We start from the raw sequence: 19238 nt of genomic DNA, 5'->3' as shown, positions 1-19238 counted from the left end.
TTTTTTTTCCCTAACATGGAACAGTATTCTCTTGTCTCGACATTGAGGCAGCTACAAGTACAGAATTGAATCCGTGGCAAGTGAGAGATTTTCTTGCATAATACATACATGGAGCAATCATGAGGATGTTGGAGTTGCCTGTATAAGGCAGGCAACACTTCATCACTGTAAGAAGACTTGACTACGGTTTGACATCATTCATGCAGGATCTGAATGATTTACACAGCAACAACAATGACAAAACACCTCCATAAAGCTCAGCTGGTGGGGTGAAGTCGATGAATTATGCACTATGTTGCTAAGCACCTTGAAAATTGTGTTAGCCAGTCACACTCTCACAATACTCACACATACAAACATACAAATCTACACGTGCACACACATACATAGGACCTACACACACTTACATACACATGTACATCAAACACACACACACACACACATACACAAAAGGCAAGCACATTCTACAGTTTCACCATAATGCTGGGCAGATTTCTAACATGATTTTTTTTTCTATTTTTTGTTGTTGTTGCCACCATTGCAAATTGCCACCATTGTGAAGGGCCCTGCAGTCTAGCAATTCGTATCAGCAGGCTTCACCTATTACACTAGCACTGACACAACACAAACACTGGTGAACATTATAATCGACACACTAAAATGTACCACTGTTTCATATTCACCTCTCTGATGACCAATCTCTTTAACTTGATGCGACCCGTTTCACTGTAATGATTTTCTGATGCGTCGCTGCTACCGTCGTCCGCCCTTGGCCGTGATCTCCTCCTTGCTTTGCTGATGAACTTTTTTGCGCAGCCGCTCTTCCAAATGTTCACCTTGGGCTGTCTGCCCTGTCCATCATCCTTCCTCCTCTTCTTCGTCCGGTGCTCCTTCACGGTCTGCTCGCTTTTTCGCTTCCTTCCCCGTCGCGACACTTTCTTCTCCCCACCGGCAGTTCTCTGCAATCCTTCGTTCAGGGATCTTCCTTCACCACTATCGGATATTCTGTCCTCACACGTATCAAGTTCTCCGTGTTCTTTCCACTTACTGGCACTCTTGTTCTCCTTGACGCGTTCAACACTACCACAGTTTCCTTCTGCACTGCTCCCCGCGTCCATTTTGTTTTCTTCTTTCTTGGAACTGCACGGTAGACTGAGGGCACTGATCCGGTGTTTGGTGGATGCGTTCTGTCCCTGCACCCTGGCTGCTCCATTCCCTGTCTTCACTTCCTTGATGGGACTCACTGGATCATGCTCAATAAGTTCCACCTGACCTCGATGGATTCGCCACTTTGGTTGGACCTGGAATTTCCAGTCAAAGAACAAATTTTAAGATTTCGCAAAAAAAAAAAAAAAAAAAATTATGATTTTATGCTTTGACTCCCTACCATTATGGCACATACAAGCAACAGACTTACGTAGTACATGTACATGCATGATGCATTCAAACAGATCATTAACATTATGATGGAGCAGCCATTGTCATTGATAGATATTGGTACAGAGATAACATCAATAAAAGATGGAAGAAATAATAATTCTAATGATAATAATGATAAAATCTATAATTACTCAATTTAAAATGACAATGTTTAAATGATGTGCTTCCATCAATAAAGTGCAATTTTACATCATCTTCAAGGTGACTTCATTAACTGGGGGTAAAATCCAACCAACAGATTGACAGGCTTACAAAATCAGACTTGATAAAAGAAAGGTAGTAAAAGGTAGAAAAGGTAGAAAAGTAGTAAAGGTACTTGTAGTAAAGATGCGACAGAATCTTCATTATCCAAGAGCTTTGTCTACAGATGTTCTTACAAGACATATTATTTAGTTAGCATACAATAACAGTCATTTAGCATTCTAAGTCTCTAAAATGATATATGGACATGAACATATCGCTGGATAAGAACTAGAAGGGCGTTATCACAATTTTGGGGGTATTGAGTTATTTGTATCACATGATCGAGCTTGATCTCCTCAACATTATGGTGTTAATTTTCTATTACTTTCATTTTCAGTAAAATGTTAAAAATCAAAACAACTAAGGCACTATTTTACCAGATATTTGGAACAATGCTTATAAATATACCCACTTTTGATTTTAAAGTACACTTTTTTATTTCACGAAAATTGAATGTTTCGTTTTTAGCTATGCTCAAATTTTAGAATGCGATAGCGCCCTTCTAGTTCTCAGTTGACGATAATATAAACCTGACATTATTCCACATCTTTATCATAACCATCACAGAAAAATCAACAGCTGCTTCTGGCATTCTAGGTGCAGGGAACACAGAAAGCAACATAGCATGATTCTAAACTTACATCTCGGGTGAAGTAGGTGCGGACGTTTCTTTCCCCCATGCGACTCTTCTTCTGGCGCTTCTTTTGGACGTGGCCATTCAGCGCCACCCCACCCAGAAGAATCCCACCATTGCTGCTGTGCTGTTCTTGCTCTAAGAGGGCTCGCTGAACCTTTCTCTGTAGGGACAGCGATATTTGGGATCAAAACTTGATGATTATTATTACAAGAATGATGATAACAGTCATCATTACAATGATGACTACACTTCAAATGATTATTCATGTTCCTTGCCAATTCTTGCTATCGCCAATGACGTAAAAAGTACCCGGATGTGGCTTTCTCGTCAAGATTTAGTGCACTTGGTAGCAAGGGCACTTCCGGCGCGGGGCATAATTTGCACAACGCTAGCGTGCGCGTACGTGTACCTTACCTATAGCGCAGCGCCGACCACGGATACTAGTACAGTAGGCCGCTGTACTTGATACCGCCCGAGCCAGCGGGCGCGAGTGGCCAGGCCTGTCATACTCGTACACTGTAGTCCCCGCCGGCGGCCGGCCTTGCATTAGCATGCACCATGTGTACCACTGCACGCAGCGCATAAGCTAACACATACCGGTACAGCGTAATGCTTGATCATGCGATCGATGTGCACACCACAGATCAGTCATCTCTGCATATACGCTGAAAATATGCTGGAAAATATTCACCCACCTGGATATACAGTATATCGTCATGGAATGCCCATTTTTTTTCTTTATTTGTTCTCTGTCGAAATGTCGCGAACACAATCAGGAACGAACAGTGATCTCGAACTTATCCTGTCTCCGAAGCAATTTCCTCCAAGTAAGTACGTACAATGTACGTAGGCACTAGGCCTACTACCTAGTGCTACTACCACTACTAGTAAGTCGCGCGTGCACGTACTGCGCTGTGGAGTCACCCGCAAACTTCACCCACGCTGCCACGTCACATCTCGCATGCCAGTAAGGGTCCTATTTCTGCAGATTTTTTTCATGTATTGTCGTGCGAACAACACGTGGCAGCTTCGCGGCAACAACCAATAGTTGTATTGACAGCAATTTCGTAAGAATTGAAAACTTTCAAATCATAGTAAAGCTGAAATTCAAGTCGAGAAAACCGGAAGTACACGTAGAATACAGTCGGTTGTGTGTGTAAATAGCATTAGTCACGTATCACGCGCGTACGAACGGAAGTGATTTTGCTACCGGACTATCCCATAATGCACCGTAAATGACGCTTAAATCAACATCCGGGTACTTTTTACGTCATTGGCGATAGCGAGAATTTTGCTTTAAACTTACAAAACACTAAAAGTGTAAAGGATGAGAGCACATAAAATATAATTCAGTATCAGATGTTTCCGATAAATGAGTTGGGTTGCCAACCTTGTACAAAATGGCATTGCAGTATTCTCAGAGCTGAAAAAAACAACAACATAGTTTTGGTAGAAAAACAGTACTTCTACAAATGTAGCTTTCCTGCAATAGATAAAACTAGAAATGTCGCTACAGCGACTGGTTATACCCCGCCAAACAACATTTCATAAGCTTTGGTCAAAACAGCATTTCATAAGCTTTGGTCAAAAAACTGAGGAAGTAGTTAAATCCGCGAGATCTTTCCTTGATCTTCTGCCATTAATATGCCGTTACCATGGCAACGTACTTTCGGGTACTGTCGAAAAATGCGTCTTGCACATCTACAACCAAAGGCACACATCTGTACCAAGTTTCATGGAAATTGGGCAAAAACTGAGGAAGTAGTTTGCAACACAAAATTTTCCATCATTTTGGCTAATATGTGAGCTGTTACCATGGCAACATACTTTTTGTTACTGTCAAGAAATGTGTCATGCTGACCTATATCCTAAGACAAACATTCAATATGAATTCCATGAGAATTGGAAGAACACTGATGAAGCAGTTTTGCCATGAAGCATTTTGCCCTATATTTTACCAATAACATGCCGTTACCATGGCAACGCACTTTTTGCCACTGCGGAAATATGTGTCTTGCACATTAACATATTCAGATGAACATCTGTACCTAATTTCATAAAAATTGATCAAAAACTGTGGGAGGAGTTCGCGTCGCAAGATTTGTACCCATTTTTGCCCATAATATGCCGTTACCATGGCAACGTACTTTTGGGTACTGTCAAAAAATATGTCTTGCACATCTACAACCCAAGGTACACATCTGTGCCAAGTTTTATGGGAATCGGTTGAAAACTGAGGAAGTAGTTCGCGACGCAAGATTTGCAACGGACCGACCGCCCGACCGTCTGCCCGACCGCCCGACCGTCCGCTGATTCCTATATACCCCCTTCAAACTTCGTTTGGCGGGGGTATAATTAGTAATACCATTTGGAAAAGGTAGCATTTTTAATGAAACCTGCAACATTTATGGCCAAAAAGAAACAAACAATACAAAATACTGCCAAAAAAAAAAAAATGTAACCATTCTGCATATGAGATGACTGGGTAAAATGAAAAAAAAAAAATAGTAGTCAGTTAAAAAAAAAAGCGAGCTGACACTGGTTGAGGGGGTTTGGCATATTAATTATTACATGATTTCTTGAATGTGATCTGCCATTCTGAGAGTCTGATAAATTATCAAATATTAATTCAAACTTTTTGGTATTTCATTACCAGTCCAGTCCCTATTTTTCTACAGATCCACTTGTCCAAAACAAGTAGAACCAAAGTTCCAGTACCACAGTGATCAGAACCAAACACAGTTTTGAGAAAACAAGCTTTAAACCTTGGATGCCATAAAACGTGCAAGAGACTGGGTATCTGCATTTATACGCAAAATGGTTCCTAAAAAAAAAATAAAATGAATCAAAAGATTCAAACACTATAGACTCAGAAATTAGCTGAAGAGGTCAGGATATCTCTTGGAACTTTTTATTTTCAAATAAAATTTTCTTACAGATTTTTCAAATTTACATGTAGTGTTTCTGCATAATCTGTTCAAATATCTGCAATGTCACCAAGGTAGTATGGTGAAGGATTGCAAATTACAATACATCCAGCCTGGAATATATTCAAGAGAATTTTGGCAGAGTGCCAACAATCTGACACACATCATGTCTCATCAACATTTGTTGGCATAATACAGGTTGGAAAAGAATGTATTTACTATTACACTGTACATAAATAGCCAGACTTCCACAGCCGCCTGTCCTCTCTAAGCATTACACACCATGTACATGTACATTGTATGTGGCATATGGTTATATGTACAAAATGTAGCTTGTCATATAGCTGTAGATGGAAATCATTCAAAATGAGTTTGTACATCTGTACATCACACAGGTACATTGTAGTAGATGAACAAATTGCTCTTGACTGATCTTGCCACAATCAAATAAATTTACACTCATAGAACAGATTGGACAAACCCAGGGCTGCCAACACTGGAAACTAGTTGAGAGTGAGACTCCCATAGGCCAATGATATAATTTAGGAGTCAAAATGCGTGAGATCAATAGAAATGCATGTAAATGAAATAAAGTTTTAGAGTGAGAAAGGACCAAAATGTGTGAGAGTTGGCAGCCCTGCAAACCCTGGCTCTCGCCTTCTACCGTACATGTGTATGTAACAAACTAGTACATACCATGCATTGAGAGCCGGAAGTTGAAATTAAGGATAAAGTGACAGGAATAGTCACTATTGAAAATACTGCAATTTCTGTCACCCAGGAATCCATTATATAGGCTCAAAATAGTGCACAATGCAATGTAAATTATTTGCTTTATATTCTAAAACATATCTTTTGAAATAAAATCACAAAACATTTTCACTTCCAATAAATATTCCTCTAGCTTTGTCATTTGTTGACAATATTTGATCATGCAGCGAACCATGCAGTTGTATCACGAGGCTGATGCCGATAACACTTTACACACACCATTGATACACTTTTGTAGTACCATGAATTATGATGTCACAATATGGCACATTTCTCTTTGATCAGCATTTTGTCTTAAACATATATGTAGCAATGTTACGTTTGGTCACATGATGCTACATGTATTTAAATAGACCAATCGGTAAACATGATTTCATGAATGGAGGATACCATCTAAATTCTACGATGTATTTTGATAGTCCTTCTGTAGAATAAAAAATAAGATACACAAAAAGAAGAATTGACTACTTTTGTCAAAATGTTGCAAAACTATTGCAACACTGGTTAGGACTTGATCGTCAAGTACTGCATTCTCATTTTAAATAGCTGATGTTTAATTTTTCATCTACTTTACTATCTGCTGTTTTCATGTGTAGAACTTGCTGCCACGTTATTTTGTTAATTTTTTTTTTTCTCTGTTCGGGCCATGAATCTTTCAATTGATAGGCTCTACACATGACACTGGGACTCCGACACCTACAACAGTATTCCCACATTGAACTCAGTCATCCATGGACAACCTTGGAGCTACAGTGTACCATTGAGTTTCAAGAGCTCAATCCTTTTCATCAACCTTGACAGCATTCGCTACCGTAATCCAAAAACACTGTCAGCACTATGGTAACACGTGGAGAGAAATACATTACGTACAGCTGTACAGTATGTATGTGTACAAAAACAGTATATAATATGTACATACGATGTACATGTAGTAGATTAAAATTTACCAAGCAACAACCACAGGAAAAGCATTCACCAGATGGTCAGAAATGAACAAAAACTGGTTGACCCATAACTTTGCTCAAAATGTCTTGGCTTGAATGAAAGTAAACGTTAAAATGGGTAAATACATGTATAATTTGAAATTTAGTGACTACATTGTATGTTTAGGTGGTCACACTTACTACATGTATGTGTAGTAATTCAAGAAGTTTGTACTCATTCAAGGGTACGAGTTTGGATGTAATCATCCATAAAACAAAATGCAATGAGATGCATCAGTAGCACCGGTACTCAAGTACTAAAAGGGATCATAATAGAATACATACCTGGTACACCAGCTGAATTTGATTAGACCCCACTCCCCCAATCCCCCCCCCCAAAAAAAAAAAAAAAAAAAAATACATGTAGGCCTAGATATAATAATAATGGTAATAATTTGCACCATGAGCATGATGCTACTAATTATCACACTTTAATATCCCAGATCATGGATTCACGCCATACAGATGTAGTATGAGAAATAGCCTAGCATAGTAATTTGCCGAGCATTGAATATACATTGTACCACTTTACGTAATGGTATAGAAAGGAAACTAGAGCTTGAAGCATTATCACAGTGAAAAAAATGTCCTGTTTTTATTGTGTTGCAGATATATGCTGTTTGGAGAACCAATTACTGCAAGACAAAGTGGCAAGCAGGCGCCTAACCATGCACTGGTGTGCAGTGTTGAAGGTACCATCTCAGTTTACATTACAACAAGGGCCTTCACTGTAGCTATAACCTACCAAGATTGCATCTCAGCCACATCCATTCTGCGGAATAATCATCACCGGCATGTTTGAACAATGAACAGCTCTCTCTCCAAGCTGTGCATTATATGTTTGTGTGTGTGTGTGTGTGTGTGTGTGTGTGTGTGTGTGTGTGTGTGTGTTAATACCCTCTCTGCTGTGCTTGACACTTGCATACACAAGCAAACAGGACCAAAATTCAGCAAAGAAATTGCCATGGCAACAGGGAAGTCAACGTAAAATTAATGGTAGCTACATGATGATGATGACAGCTGCACATCAAGCAAGTTACCCATTCAAACCAGGAAAAATCACTCTGTACCCAACCATGCAAGCAGGCTTCTTGAATCAATTTAACATTAGGTCATAAAATTATATCGTTGAGGTACATATTGTATCCAGCAATATTGGTACCAGCAGCCATATGGACTGATTGGTGCTAAAGATATTCTGAAGCCACCACAATCTACAACATGTAGCAAGCTATGATAAATTTACACAAACCATGTTGCAAAGTTACTAAATTACCATTCTACCATAATTCACATAATGTCTGAACATTACATGATTCACATGGTGTGAAAATAAAATGACACAGGAGAAGAAATACCCTTCTTGGGTGTAAATAGCTGTATGTGTGTAGCTACATAAAAATGCTTACTGGAACAAATGAGTCTTCACTCGACCATAGCCGCATTTACACCTACTAACATCACAATTTTTAAAATCGTTATTTTTGGTTCCACCGTTTACACTTGCTCAAAAGTATGCGAAGTTTGAGCTTCACGAAACATCGCGATATTTTGGTCGGTAGTGCGCATGTGTAATTTACCTCTTTTCAACACGGTAGCTGAGTGGAAGCGCGCGCTATTTTGTTCGTTTTCAATGCAGTGCAGTATATTTTGTGTACAGCTAGCTGGTTGGAACGTTGAGCCAGGGCTTTTTATCACCAGTACAATGCACACATAAATTTGTGTTTCTCTCGAGTGTAAACTTACAGTAAAACTACATAGCTTGCTATAGATCACATACGTAGTAGCAGGTGTGTAAAACTTCATCTACATGTAAGTTGAGAAAGCTGATGAAAGCGGCATTCAGGATCGAGGATCATGAAATTTCACCGATGTAACGAAAGTGAGAAGCAGGCTCGTTTTTTTTTTTAGGACTGGTATTTTATCAGGCGACAGCAAGAACTCACCATTGTTTTACCGACACTTGTTACGTACTCCTGTATTCCACAAACAATGTACATAATACCAAGAGAAGCATGGGTACTCCCAAAATCAATGCATATCTGGGAGAACATTATTTTGTCAAGTCATCATGGGGTGATGATGAGTGGTTGTAGAACTTCAGGTCTGCTACTAGTTTTTATTTACTACACCCTGTTGTTTCATCAGGGAGAGGGAGGTGAGAGATCACGAGCCAATCGAGGATCGGCCGTTTAGACCTGTACAGCATGATACCGTGTACCAGTACTCTGGCCAATGACCGACGTACTCTCTACACGTCCCAAGGAGGGATCGGGAGCGCGCATAAACTCCCGGTGCAATCCGATACCGAAAGTCACGTGATGAAAAATCACGATATTTCTGCAACCTGGGTTTACACTCACTAACTTCGCCTCAAACATCGCGATGTTTCAAAAAATCGCACTCCTGCTGACGATTTTTCTGGCGATGTCTCGAGGGCGTTTGGGTGTAGATGCTTAGCAACTTGCACCCAAATGTCGCGATTTTAGAAAAATCACGATTTTTCCAAGCAAGTGTAAATGGGCCTCATAGTTGGGAGGATAACTGGTATGTTTATTGCAAGTCTTGGTGGTCGGTACAAATCTGAAATACATGGAAAATACATCGTCGTAATAAAATGTTGTTATGTATGGGTGATGAATTGTGTGAGGCTGGGTGTTTGACAGATGATAGGTTTGGGGTATGAGTTGGGCCATTAATGGTCAGACGGTTGAAGGTTGGTCTGGACATTACACTTGGGTATCTCATAATAACCGGCATGTACATCTCAACTTTTTTATTATTGTCTCATATGTATTTGCAAGAGAATGGTTGTTTTTGGTAAAGAATTTGCACTGCATGCACCAACACAGTATGCCAGCAAATATACAATGTAGATAAAAGATGAATAATTCCGATAAGTGACGGAAGGATCAAAAGTACAGTGTAATGCCATTAAAACCAAATAATTTGAAATGCAAAATTTCCCAATCATTTGCTTTGAAATGCTGTAGAATGGTCCATCCCACTATGCAAAAATACAGTGATTTAAAAAGCAAAAAGCAGTTACATACACACCAACAGTATTTTTTTTTTCATTTCCTCTAAAAATTACAAGGCAAAAAAAAAAATGAAGCAAAAATAATAATGCTGTCATGTGTGTAGATTACAATTTGACCCCAGCACAGTTTGTTTTCTCTGGTTTTAAGACCCTTTCACACATTAGCCCTTTTTACACTTGTGTTTCTTAACCCCGGACTTTCTCTGACCCAGGACTATCGTTAGTCCCGTACCAATTTTTTCAGCTTTTTACACTCGCCAATTAGTCCCGTACTATCTCTTGTCCGGGGCTAAGGAGAAAACTGACCTTTTTACACATTCGTATTTATTAGCCCCGGACTTTCCAAACCACATGAATATTCATGATTACGCTGTGTACTGTACACGTACACGCACGCACCGGCAGCACTTGATTACCTCGTTTCTGATTGGTCAGTGAGGGTTGGACTTCGTCTCCGTCGCTTAGCCCAGGATTATTTTTTCGTTCTGTTTACACTCACTTGCTTGGCACCGCAATTGCGGTGCTAACCCTGCTATTTTGCAGGGCCAGATAGTACGGTACTATTGGTGGGGCTAGCCCACTTTGGCAAAAACAAGTGTAAACAGAAAGTGGGCTAAGGATAGTCCCGTACCAACGGTGGGGCTAAGGTCCCCCCTTAGCCCCACCGTTGGTACGAAACTAAGCAAAAATTTACAAGTGTAAAAAGCCCTATTGAGAGAAAGATAAAATGAAAAGAAGCTTCACATTATTGCCTGCTACATGATACTTTAATCTATACATCAAGGACAATACTCAGTTTGTAGAAACAGAAACGTCCACTGTAGGCCTACATGCACTGTGATGAAATGAAAACAAAAATTTCATATCACTGAATACATACACACCTCAATAATCAAATTTATTCATCCTCCACGACTACAAATGACTTTGTTCCGCCACCACTGCCAATCTCCAGTTATGTACCAGACCTACAGGTACATGTTGTAGTACCAGTACATATCATGGAGATCATGCTTTTTCTTTTCTTGCCCCAATGAAGAAGAAATCCACCCCAAAAATAAATAAACTTCAAAAGAAAGAGAAAAATATTCCCTACAGAACAATACAAAGATGACAGAAATGGAATAAGAAATAAGAAAGATATACATTTGAAATCTTAACTTTTTTTTTAACATTTCTTGACCAGTCCTTATGAATATTCAAATCAGCAAGTTGACGATGTCATGCTCTCACAATTTCCCATGCATTTTGCATACATATACAGAAATGACAAAAATCACATATTTCAGCCGTCGAAAGAACTGTGAACTCTGATATACATGTTGGTATGGGAACATGCTTTTACTTGGCCTAGCTAAAAATAATAATTTTTCCAAATTTCAGATTATAACATAATGTGAAGGCATGACATCATCAACTCGCTCATTTGAATATTCTTAAGGACTGGTCAAGAAATGTTTTCTGAAAAAATGTGAAATTTCCGAATGTCACATCTTCCTCATTTCTTATCCAATTTTTGTCATTTTTGTATCATTCTATATAATGGAATATTTTTCTCTTTCTTTTGAAGTTTATTCATTTTTGGAGTGGATTTCATCTTTAAAAACTAATATCATTAAGGGAACAATCACCCAATCAGTATCCGACAGGCCAATACCTTATATTCGTTTAAGTCACTCCTCAAGACTTATCTCTTTCTAAAAGGCAATCTTATAAGTAATAGTAGTAGCAGTAGTAGTAGCAGTAGTAGTAGTACAGTTGTAGCAGTGACAGTGGTGGTGGTGGTACAACATACAGTAACAGTAGCAGTAGCAGTAGTAGCATCAGCATTTACTAACCTGAAGGTATGTTTTGTTGATGTATACACATTTGTTCAATTTAGTTACTGGTATAAGAGTCTTTTACAGAGAGTATCACTTGTCAAACATACATCTGTACCTTGCTTCTTTGTGTTTGTTCAGCAGGAATGCCATATTCACAAAGATGGTATGCTTTGAAAATTTGTTAATACAGTGAAATTCCAGACCATGTTCAAGTTGCCTTGAAACTGAGCAAAATTAGACTATAAGAATGACAAAAGATCAATCAAAATTGGACTCACGATGTGAAACACATGTGCTTTGGGAGACAGTTTTTACATTCTGAAGTTTTCAGTGTTTAGAAGAATCAGTGATATTACTGAATAAAAAAAAAAAGTATAGAGAAGTAATGATGTCCAATACCTCTCGTCATGTCTCCCATATAATATGGTTATCTTCACTAAATATCCCTTTTTGACATGAAATCAATTACACTTGTACCTTTTCACATCAAATTATTGCAGTCTAATAATCCCCAAGCAACAAAGTCCTCTCTCATTTTTTGTTTTTGTTTTTGTTTTTTCAGAGGGAGTGAAGAGGTTGAAACAAAAAAAAAAAAATGAGGTATATGAGTTTTCTTCAATTTGTCTGCCCTCTGTACAAGTGACATTTGTAAAGCCTGCAACTGATGATCTATGTCATAATAAAGTAACCAGTGGGAATCGAACCTGTCATCTACTGCTTTCCAGGCAGTTACACTACCACCAGGCTATCCCTGGGTGCTGGCAGTGACAACATGAACTTTATAACAAATACCCAAGCTCCCAAATTCTGACATTATTATGTTAAAGAAGTCCAAGGTGGACAAAGCATATTAAATGAAAGCAACAGATTAAGTAGAGGGTTGGAGATATATGAGGTATGGGTTTTCTTAAATTTGTTTGTCCTCTGTACCTAAATGAAATTTGTAAGATCGCAGCTGCTGATCAATTTACATTTTTAACAAAAATGTTGAGGAAAAAAAAAAATTTAAATCTTTTGTGCGAGTTCACACCAAAGGGAGAGTTGTGAAGAGATGACATCAGTTCCTCTATGATTTTTGTATATATTGCTGAAAGCATATATTTACTACCAGTGACTGAAAGCCTGCACACAAAAGCTAAAGTAAGCATGAAATGGGGTCATATACATGTGGTACATATAGCACTTCTGGATTTTATCAAGTGCAGTTTGTTGTTACATTGTAGCTTTCTATACATGTACATGTATGTCATATCATTGATGAGAGACCATGTGAACATACGTACATGTACAACTTGTAGTTAAGAGCTTATTTGCGATGACAGCTTTCATTGATGATAGGGTGACCGCATTCACAACATTGCTAATAGCATAAAAAATTAATGGATACAGTTTCATTTGTATGCAAATTACATTCTGATAATGTGATACCATGTGTGTAAATTTAAGAGTGGCATGAGTCTAGGTTTTGATGACACTGCAATACAATGGCTAAGAAAAAAAAAAATCATCCATACTATTGTTGAACTGTCAAACATGTTTTAAAAGTGATATACATTGTACTGTCTCTAAACAGAGTAGAGCTGTTGCTTTTCAATTGAAGCTGGTAAAATAAAGTTTAAATGTGCCTTTAGATTATCACAGAACATATCATCTGGGCTCCTTGAGCACTGTACGTATCCCTCGCACTCGCTACACTTTAAAAACTTCTTCAGAGGCATAATTTGCTATGTTTGCAACCAACATGGCTTTTGGCTGAAACGTTTACCTTTACATACGTATACATGTACAAAGTACTGATGCTACATGTACATCATATTACAAAGATTACTGACATTTGAAGTGCATGTATTACTCAACTTCAAGGAATCAGAACCCAAAGAGTAATGTGGATTGAGTGAAAGCAGCAACATTAGTAGATCAAATTCAGTGAAAGTTTGAGGAAAATCTGGCAATTGATGCAAAAGTTATGAATTTTTAAAGTTTTGATGTTGTAACTGCTAAGAAAAAAATAAAGAGGATTCCACATATTTGAATTTTTCTACCATCCCACAAAAGAGCACTAGACTTTAATACCTCTTTCAGAGAGCAGGAGGATGTCTCAGAAAGAAGTTTACACACATGAAGGAACATTTCATAAAATGTGAGATTTTATAGACTTCATTTCATCTTTTTGGAGCATCATTCCTCTTTTGTGACATCACATATTGTTGTAGCCTTCTTGTCAAGTGAGGAAGGGACATTGATTTGATCAGAATTTTGAAAGGATTGCCTGATTTATATTCAAACTTCACTCACCATGTTATTCTGCTATTTCTCTGTTCACTGAATCCACACATACTTGGGGTAAATTCCCATTTAATAAAGCTTGTCAGAGGTTGACAGCCGTGCAACAGAGAAGGTGACGCTCGAAGTCCCAATCTATTATGGCATTAATAACACTTTCATATTCAAGTCATGCTTAACTGTTTTTCATTACAACTTTTTGTCATATTGCCACAATGTAGAGTAACAAGTCAAGGATCACTCATCAAAATTTGAACCAAATTGGGCTATTAGATGTGTTAACATCAGCTCTGATCTGCAATGTTGTTGCTAAATATGAAATATATATGTGACCCGCTGCAACAAAAGGATCCGAAAGTCGGGGGAGGACAATTTTCTGAAAATGACATGACATTATTCCGGTACTCTTCCACTTTAATGTCATTTTTATATATAACATGACTCATAAAAGTACTCAGTTGCGGAGATATGGATAATTTTATTAGCGCATGTCGAGTGGTTTAAGAAATCAGCGTTCCGAGAAGACCGCCTTCAAATTTTCCTTCTGACGCTATCATGATCAAGGGGAAGCAAGACAGTTTTCACCATTTGACAACAGAAGGTACGCTCCTGGCAACCTCTGCGATGTTCATTCAAGCTTAGCGCCAGCGGTCTACGCATGACCAATCAGTAACCCGGATGCCACGCGCTGACCAACGAGATCACTCCCTCGTTGCTAGGGGCAGAGTCTAGCTGCGGCGCTAAATCCAAATCTTCGGACACGTTTCTGTTCCGCTGAAAGTCGGAAAATCATGGCCCAGAAAATGCTATTTTCTTGCCTTTCCTTTGATCATTTAGCTTCGAAATTCCGGCAGATGAAAGAAGATACATTAGACTACAAAATTATGTCAAAGACAGAAATCTGAACATTTTGACGGATTTTGATGATCTGACTTTGAACTCAATTTTCTCTGCTGACCCGTCAGCGACTTTAGGATCCTTTTGTTGTAGCGGGTCACTATACAGTATGTCCCCAAAAAAATTACAACGGGGCCCTCCGCAATGATATCTTTAAAGATAGTGAATCAATCTAAATAAAAATTCAGGGTATGAAACTATAACTCACTGCCCACATCTTACAGAAAACCCCACTCGATTTGCTTCAGTGGTCAAAGAGAAATGCGGAATTTTGTAGAGGATGTCGAGAATCTCTTCTGTCCAAGTTCTGTCTATTATTCACACACAAGATCATCGAAATGCTTAACTCGGAAGAATCCGATTCATGACATGCTTTACAACAATCCACATATCTATGTGACCGCTCAGCCAAATCGAATGGGGATTTTGTAAAACAGAGCTAAAATGTTATATTTTAAGATCCTGAAGTAGCATTTACAAAATGTAATCATATTGGGCATTGTCAATGCGAAAAGCTGATTGTAATTTTTTGGGGGACATACTGCAGTAAGTCACCCCAAAAATTACAATCAGATTTTCGAATTGATAACACCTAATATGATCAACCTGTCTAAGTGCTACTTCAGGGTCTTAAAATATAACATCTTAGCTCTATGTTGCAGAAAACCCCATTCAATTTGGTTAAGCGGTCACAGAGAAATGCGGATTGTTGTAAAGCATGCCGTGAGTCTGATTCTTCTAATTTTAGCAATTCAATGCTCTTATGTGTGAATAATAGACAGAATTTGGACAGAAGAGATTCCCGACATCCTCTACAAAATTCCGTATTTCTCTTTGACCACTGAAGCAAATCGAATGGGGTTTTCTGTAAGATGTGGGCTATGAGTTACCGGTATAGTTTCATACCCTGAATTTGTATTTAGATTGATTCACTATTTTTTAAGATATCATTGCGGAGGGCCGCGTTGTAATTTTTTTTGGGACATACTGTACATTCTGCTGCCATAAGGTTTGTACATGCATGTACTTGGTCATCCTAACAAAATACCTTAAATTTATCTATAAACCTAACCTACACCCTAACCCCATACCAACCTACTAAAAATTCTAAAAGTATGCATAACCTTTTAACTTTAAATCTACACTTAATCCAGAAATTATATTTCAATGGATACATACTTCTAATACTGACAAGACCACCATACTCACTCTCTTTTTCTGTTTGTACTTTTTGCCCTTGACCTTTGACACATAGGCATCTAAGAGTTCCTTGCAGCAATCCAGGTTTTCGCGTGGCTCCCAAGTGTCCATCTCCTTTCCGTAGCCTTTCCATCGCACACGGAACCAGATTTTGTTCTGTGGCAGGGTATGCAAAACACAAATGACAATGAAAACTCATATCGGATCACATGACCATTTGAGCACTCTTGGCCAAAGTGTAAACAGCTTCTGATTGGGGGACTCTCGATTTTCTAATCCTATCCCTGCTGGGTTCTACTGGGAAGTCTGACTTCAGGCTGTTGGTAAAGGCTCACTACCTACATGTACAGATTATATCCACATACAAGCACAATGAATAAGGTTCCAAAGAGGAATCTGGGAGATACTTGCACCTCAGAGGGAAAAAATTTTCTCTGAATCATGGAAAATTTGATATTCTGTTGTTACTGAAGAGTCTGTTTAATTCATAAGATGCCTTCTGAGCGCTTTAATGTACTTTCATATGTTGGTATCTCAAATTAAACATGAAACCAAAATGCAGCAAAATTGGGAGTGTTGATATCAATATCAACTATCAATATCAACTTTCATGTTGTTGCTCAGAACAACTTACTCTTCACAAGTCGATTGCTGCAAATACATACAATGTACATGTACATTCTGCCTGCATTTGATATGAAAATGAAGTTTTGCCACCTTGTATAATGCGACATCTATCTTTCTATAAAATGGGAGCTAAAAGTCATAACCAGACATTATAAACATGATTTATTGTATGACAAGTTGACTGAAGTTGGTTGAAAATTAGTTTCTAGAGTGCACTCAAAACATTCACAGACACACACATACACATTTAATAGACAAATAGACAGACATACTGTAAATACACACACTTACACACACATTTCTCAACCAACTTCTTTAAACTTGCCATAATCATTTGTACATCAAATTTTAGCTCCCAGCAAACTTTGCTCGAATGATACATTGCATAATATCTGGCTTTTAAGTGAAACTTCCAAGTTCAGTTTCAGATTGTGCAGGCATGACAGACAGCATATTCATACAGTATTATCACTCTCATGAGTGACTCAGTGACTTGCTTTGAGCAACAGCATGAAAGTCAATGTTGATATCAATCAATGCTTCTCAATGACAGATTGGCAGGTTATCTACTTCCCCTCAATTTTGTGCAATTTGATTTCATGAAATTCACAATATCCACCTGGATAGGAAAGTCATTTGTTTACTCAGAGGCGGATCCAGGAATTCTGAAAAGAGGGGGTGCACACACCTCCCCCTCCCCCAAATTTCTTAAATTTCTTTTGTTTTGGCACAAAATAAAGGGGGGCGTGCACCTGGTGTGCTCCCCCCTGGATCCGCCACTACTGTTTACTAGCGCTGCCTCCTGAAGGATCTACAAGTACAATAATGTAGGAAACTTGGCAATTTTGTAAATGGTTCAGTTTTCACTGAATTAATTATGGTAAGGGTTCTAGAGAGTAGAGTCTATTATGCCCATAGTGTACAAACCATTGGAATTTTAAAAAGCGTCCCTAAAACTCACTTGTACCAAGGACATCCTGGTGATTTTTTCAACTTCGTAGACATTGTTGTTTACTTCGCTCTCCACCGTCACCACAGGCAAGCTGCCACTACCAGCACCACCAGTACAAGGGGAGCTGCTGCTGCTGCTGGCTGCAATTGTTTGTAAGCAAAGTGGGTCGTCGGCTGTATCATCCATTTCTGCAATTCTGGCTTCGCCTTGTTTCTCTTTTCATGTGGACTCACGCCACATTTACGTCCCTTGAGACTTGATTTCACACTTGGAATTTTGCACCAGTGGTAGCCAAGGCTTGGGAGGATACAGTGTGGCCGTGTTAATAATGATTTTTATTACAGGCGTCTGTTTAATCACAGACAAAACTTGAAGTTCTCCACGTACCTTCGTGGAGATAGCTGCGCTGCCCTGGTGCTACACGACATCTACAGCGACTCTACACAGCTACTACAGCCAAAGTGAGCTGAGCGAGCTATACCATAACATTAGTACAGCAGCACACAGTGCACCGCAGTGTGTGAACTGTGGACGATCTAACTCGACGACAGTTTTTCAACATTCAGGCAACAATCTATGTTTCAAAACACTGCATTCATTGTAAATAAGGTCACTTAGCTGTACATGATGTCGAAATTTTTGAGTCCAGAGCCTGGGTTCAGAGGCAGCACATAGTTGCAACGAACTGAATGCTTGAAGAAAATAGCAGCGAAGTTAGCTCTTCTTGCCCAATCTACGAGAACGCCATTCCAGGGTAAGTTATAATAATGCGATGGTAATAAACACCCGATCCTGTTCCCGATCACACTGTACACGAACACACCTACACACACGCGGATCACACACGCACACACGTCGTAAACATTGACGGTATGCATAGGGTAGCTGTTATGAACGCTGGCCGCGTGGCTCAAGGAGAGTGGAAGGAGGGTGGGGGCGGGGCTCTCGACTTCTGCTTTGTTTTGGTCACACAGCACAGGTGGTGGTCGTACAACCTACTAAGTATATCACGACGATGAGGCTGGGTATGAATATCTCACGCTTCGATCCATGCCGTACATCATATCAAATAATGAAAAGGAAAAAAAAAAACTTTTCTCCCACCAAATTGGCTTAAAGGACATGTCACCTACACATGCGGATCGAGTGAATGCAGGAATATTAGTAGAACACATCAGTGAAATTGGGACACCCGTTCAAAAGTTTATGATCGACGTTTTGAGGTTTCTACAGGATCACAGCTGGATGAGAAGACTACTATAGCTTGTGATGTCACATATGTGCAACGATTTAAAGATTTTTTTTTTCAAAGTTAACATATTTTCACTTTTCTAGCATTATAAAAGAATGCACAACTTGCCTCTTTCAGAAGGCAAGGGGAATAATATTACCCTTAACATACATCAGTGACAGGT

The 19238-nt window shown here is 38.9% G+C and overlaps 1 protein-coding gene across 1 annotated transcript; it reads right to left on the bottom strand.

Annotated features, from left to right (window-relative positions):
* Positions 1–541: 541 nt before the first annotated feature.
* Positions 542–18561, bottom strand: LOC139722453 (uncharacterized). Its single transcript, XM_071633747.1, has 4 exons — positions 17833–18561; positions 16254–16400; positions 2325–2480; positions 542–1301 (listed from the first exon to the last, which is right to left on the bottom strand). The coding sequence occupies exons 1-4, from the start codon at positions 18007–18009 to the stop codon at positions 642–644; spliced, it is 1140 nt and encodes a 379-aa protein (XP_071489848.1). The 5' UTR covers positions 18010–18561; the 3' UTR covers positions 542–641.
* Between the last annotated feature and the right edge of the window lie 677 nt (positions 18562–19238).

This window comes from Diadema antillarum, unplaced genomic scaffold (assembly GCF_040938485.1).
Source record: "Diadema antillarum isolate AM-2024a unplaced genomic scaffold, OU_Dant_1.0 scf00000165, whole genome shotgun sequence".
Taxonomy (NCBI): Eukaryota; Metazoa; Echinodermata; class Echinoidea; order Diadematoida; family Diadematidae; genus Diadema; species Diadema antillarum.
Note: the sequence above shows the minus strand (reverse complement) of the source record. Positions and strands in the feature narration are given on the sequence as shown.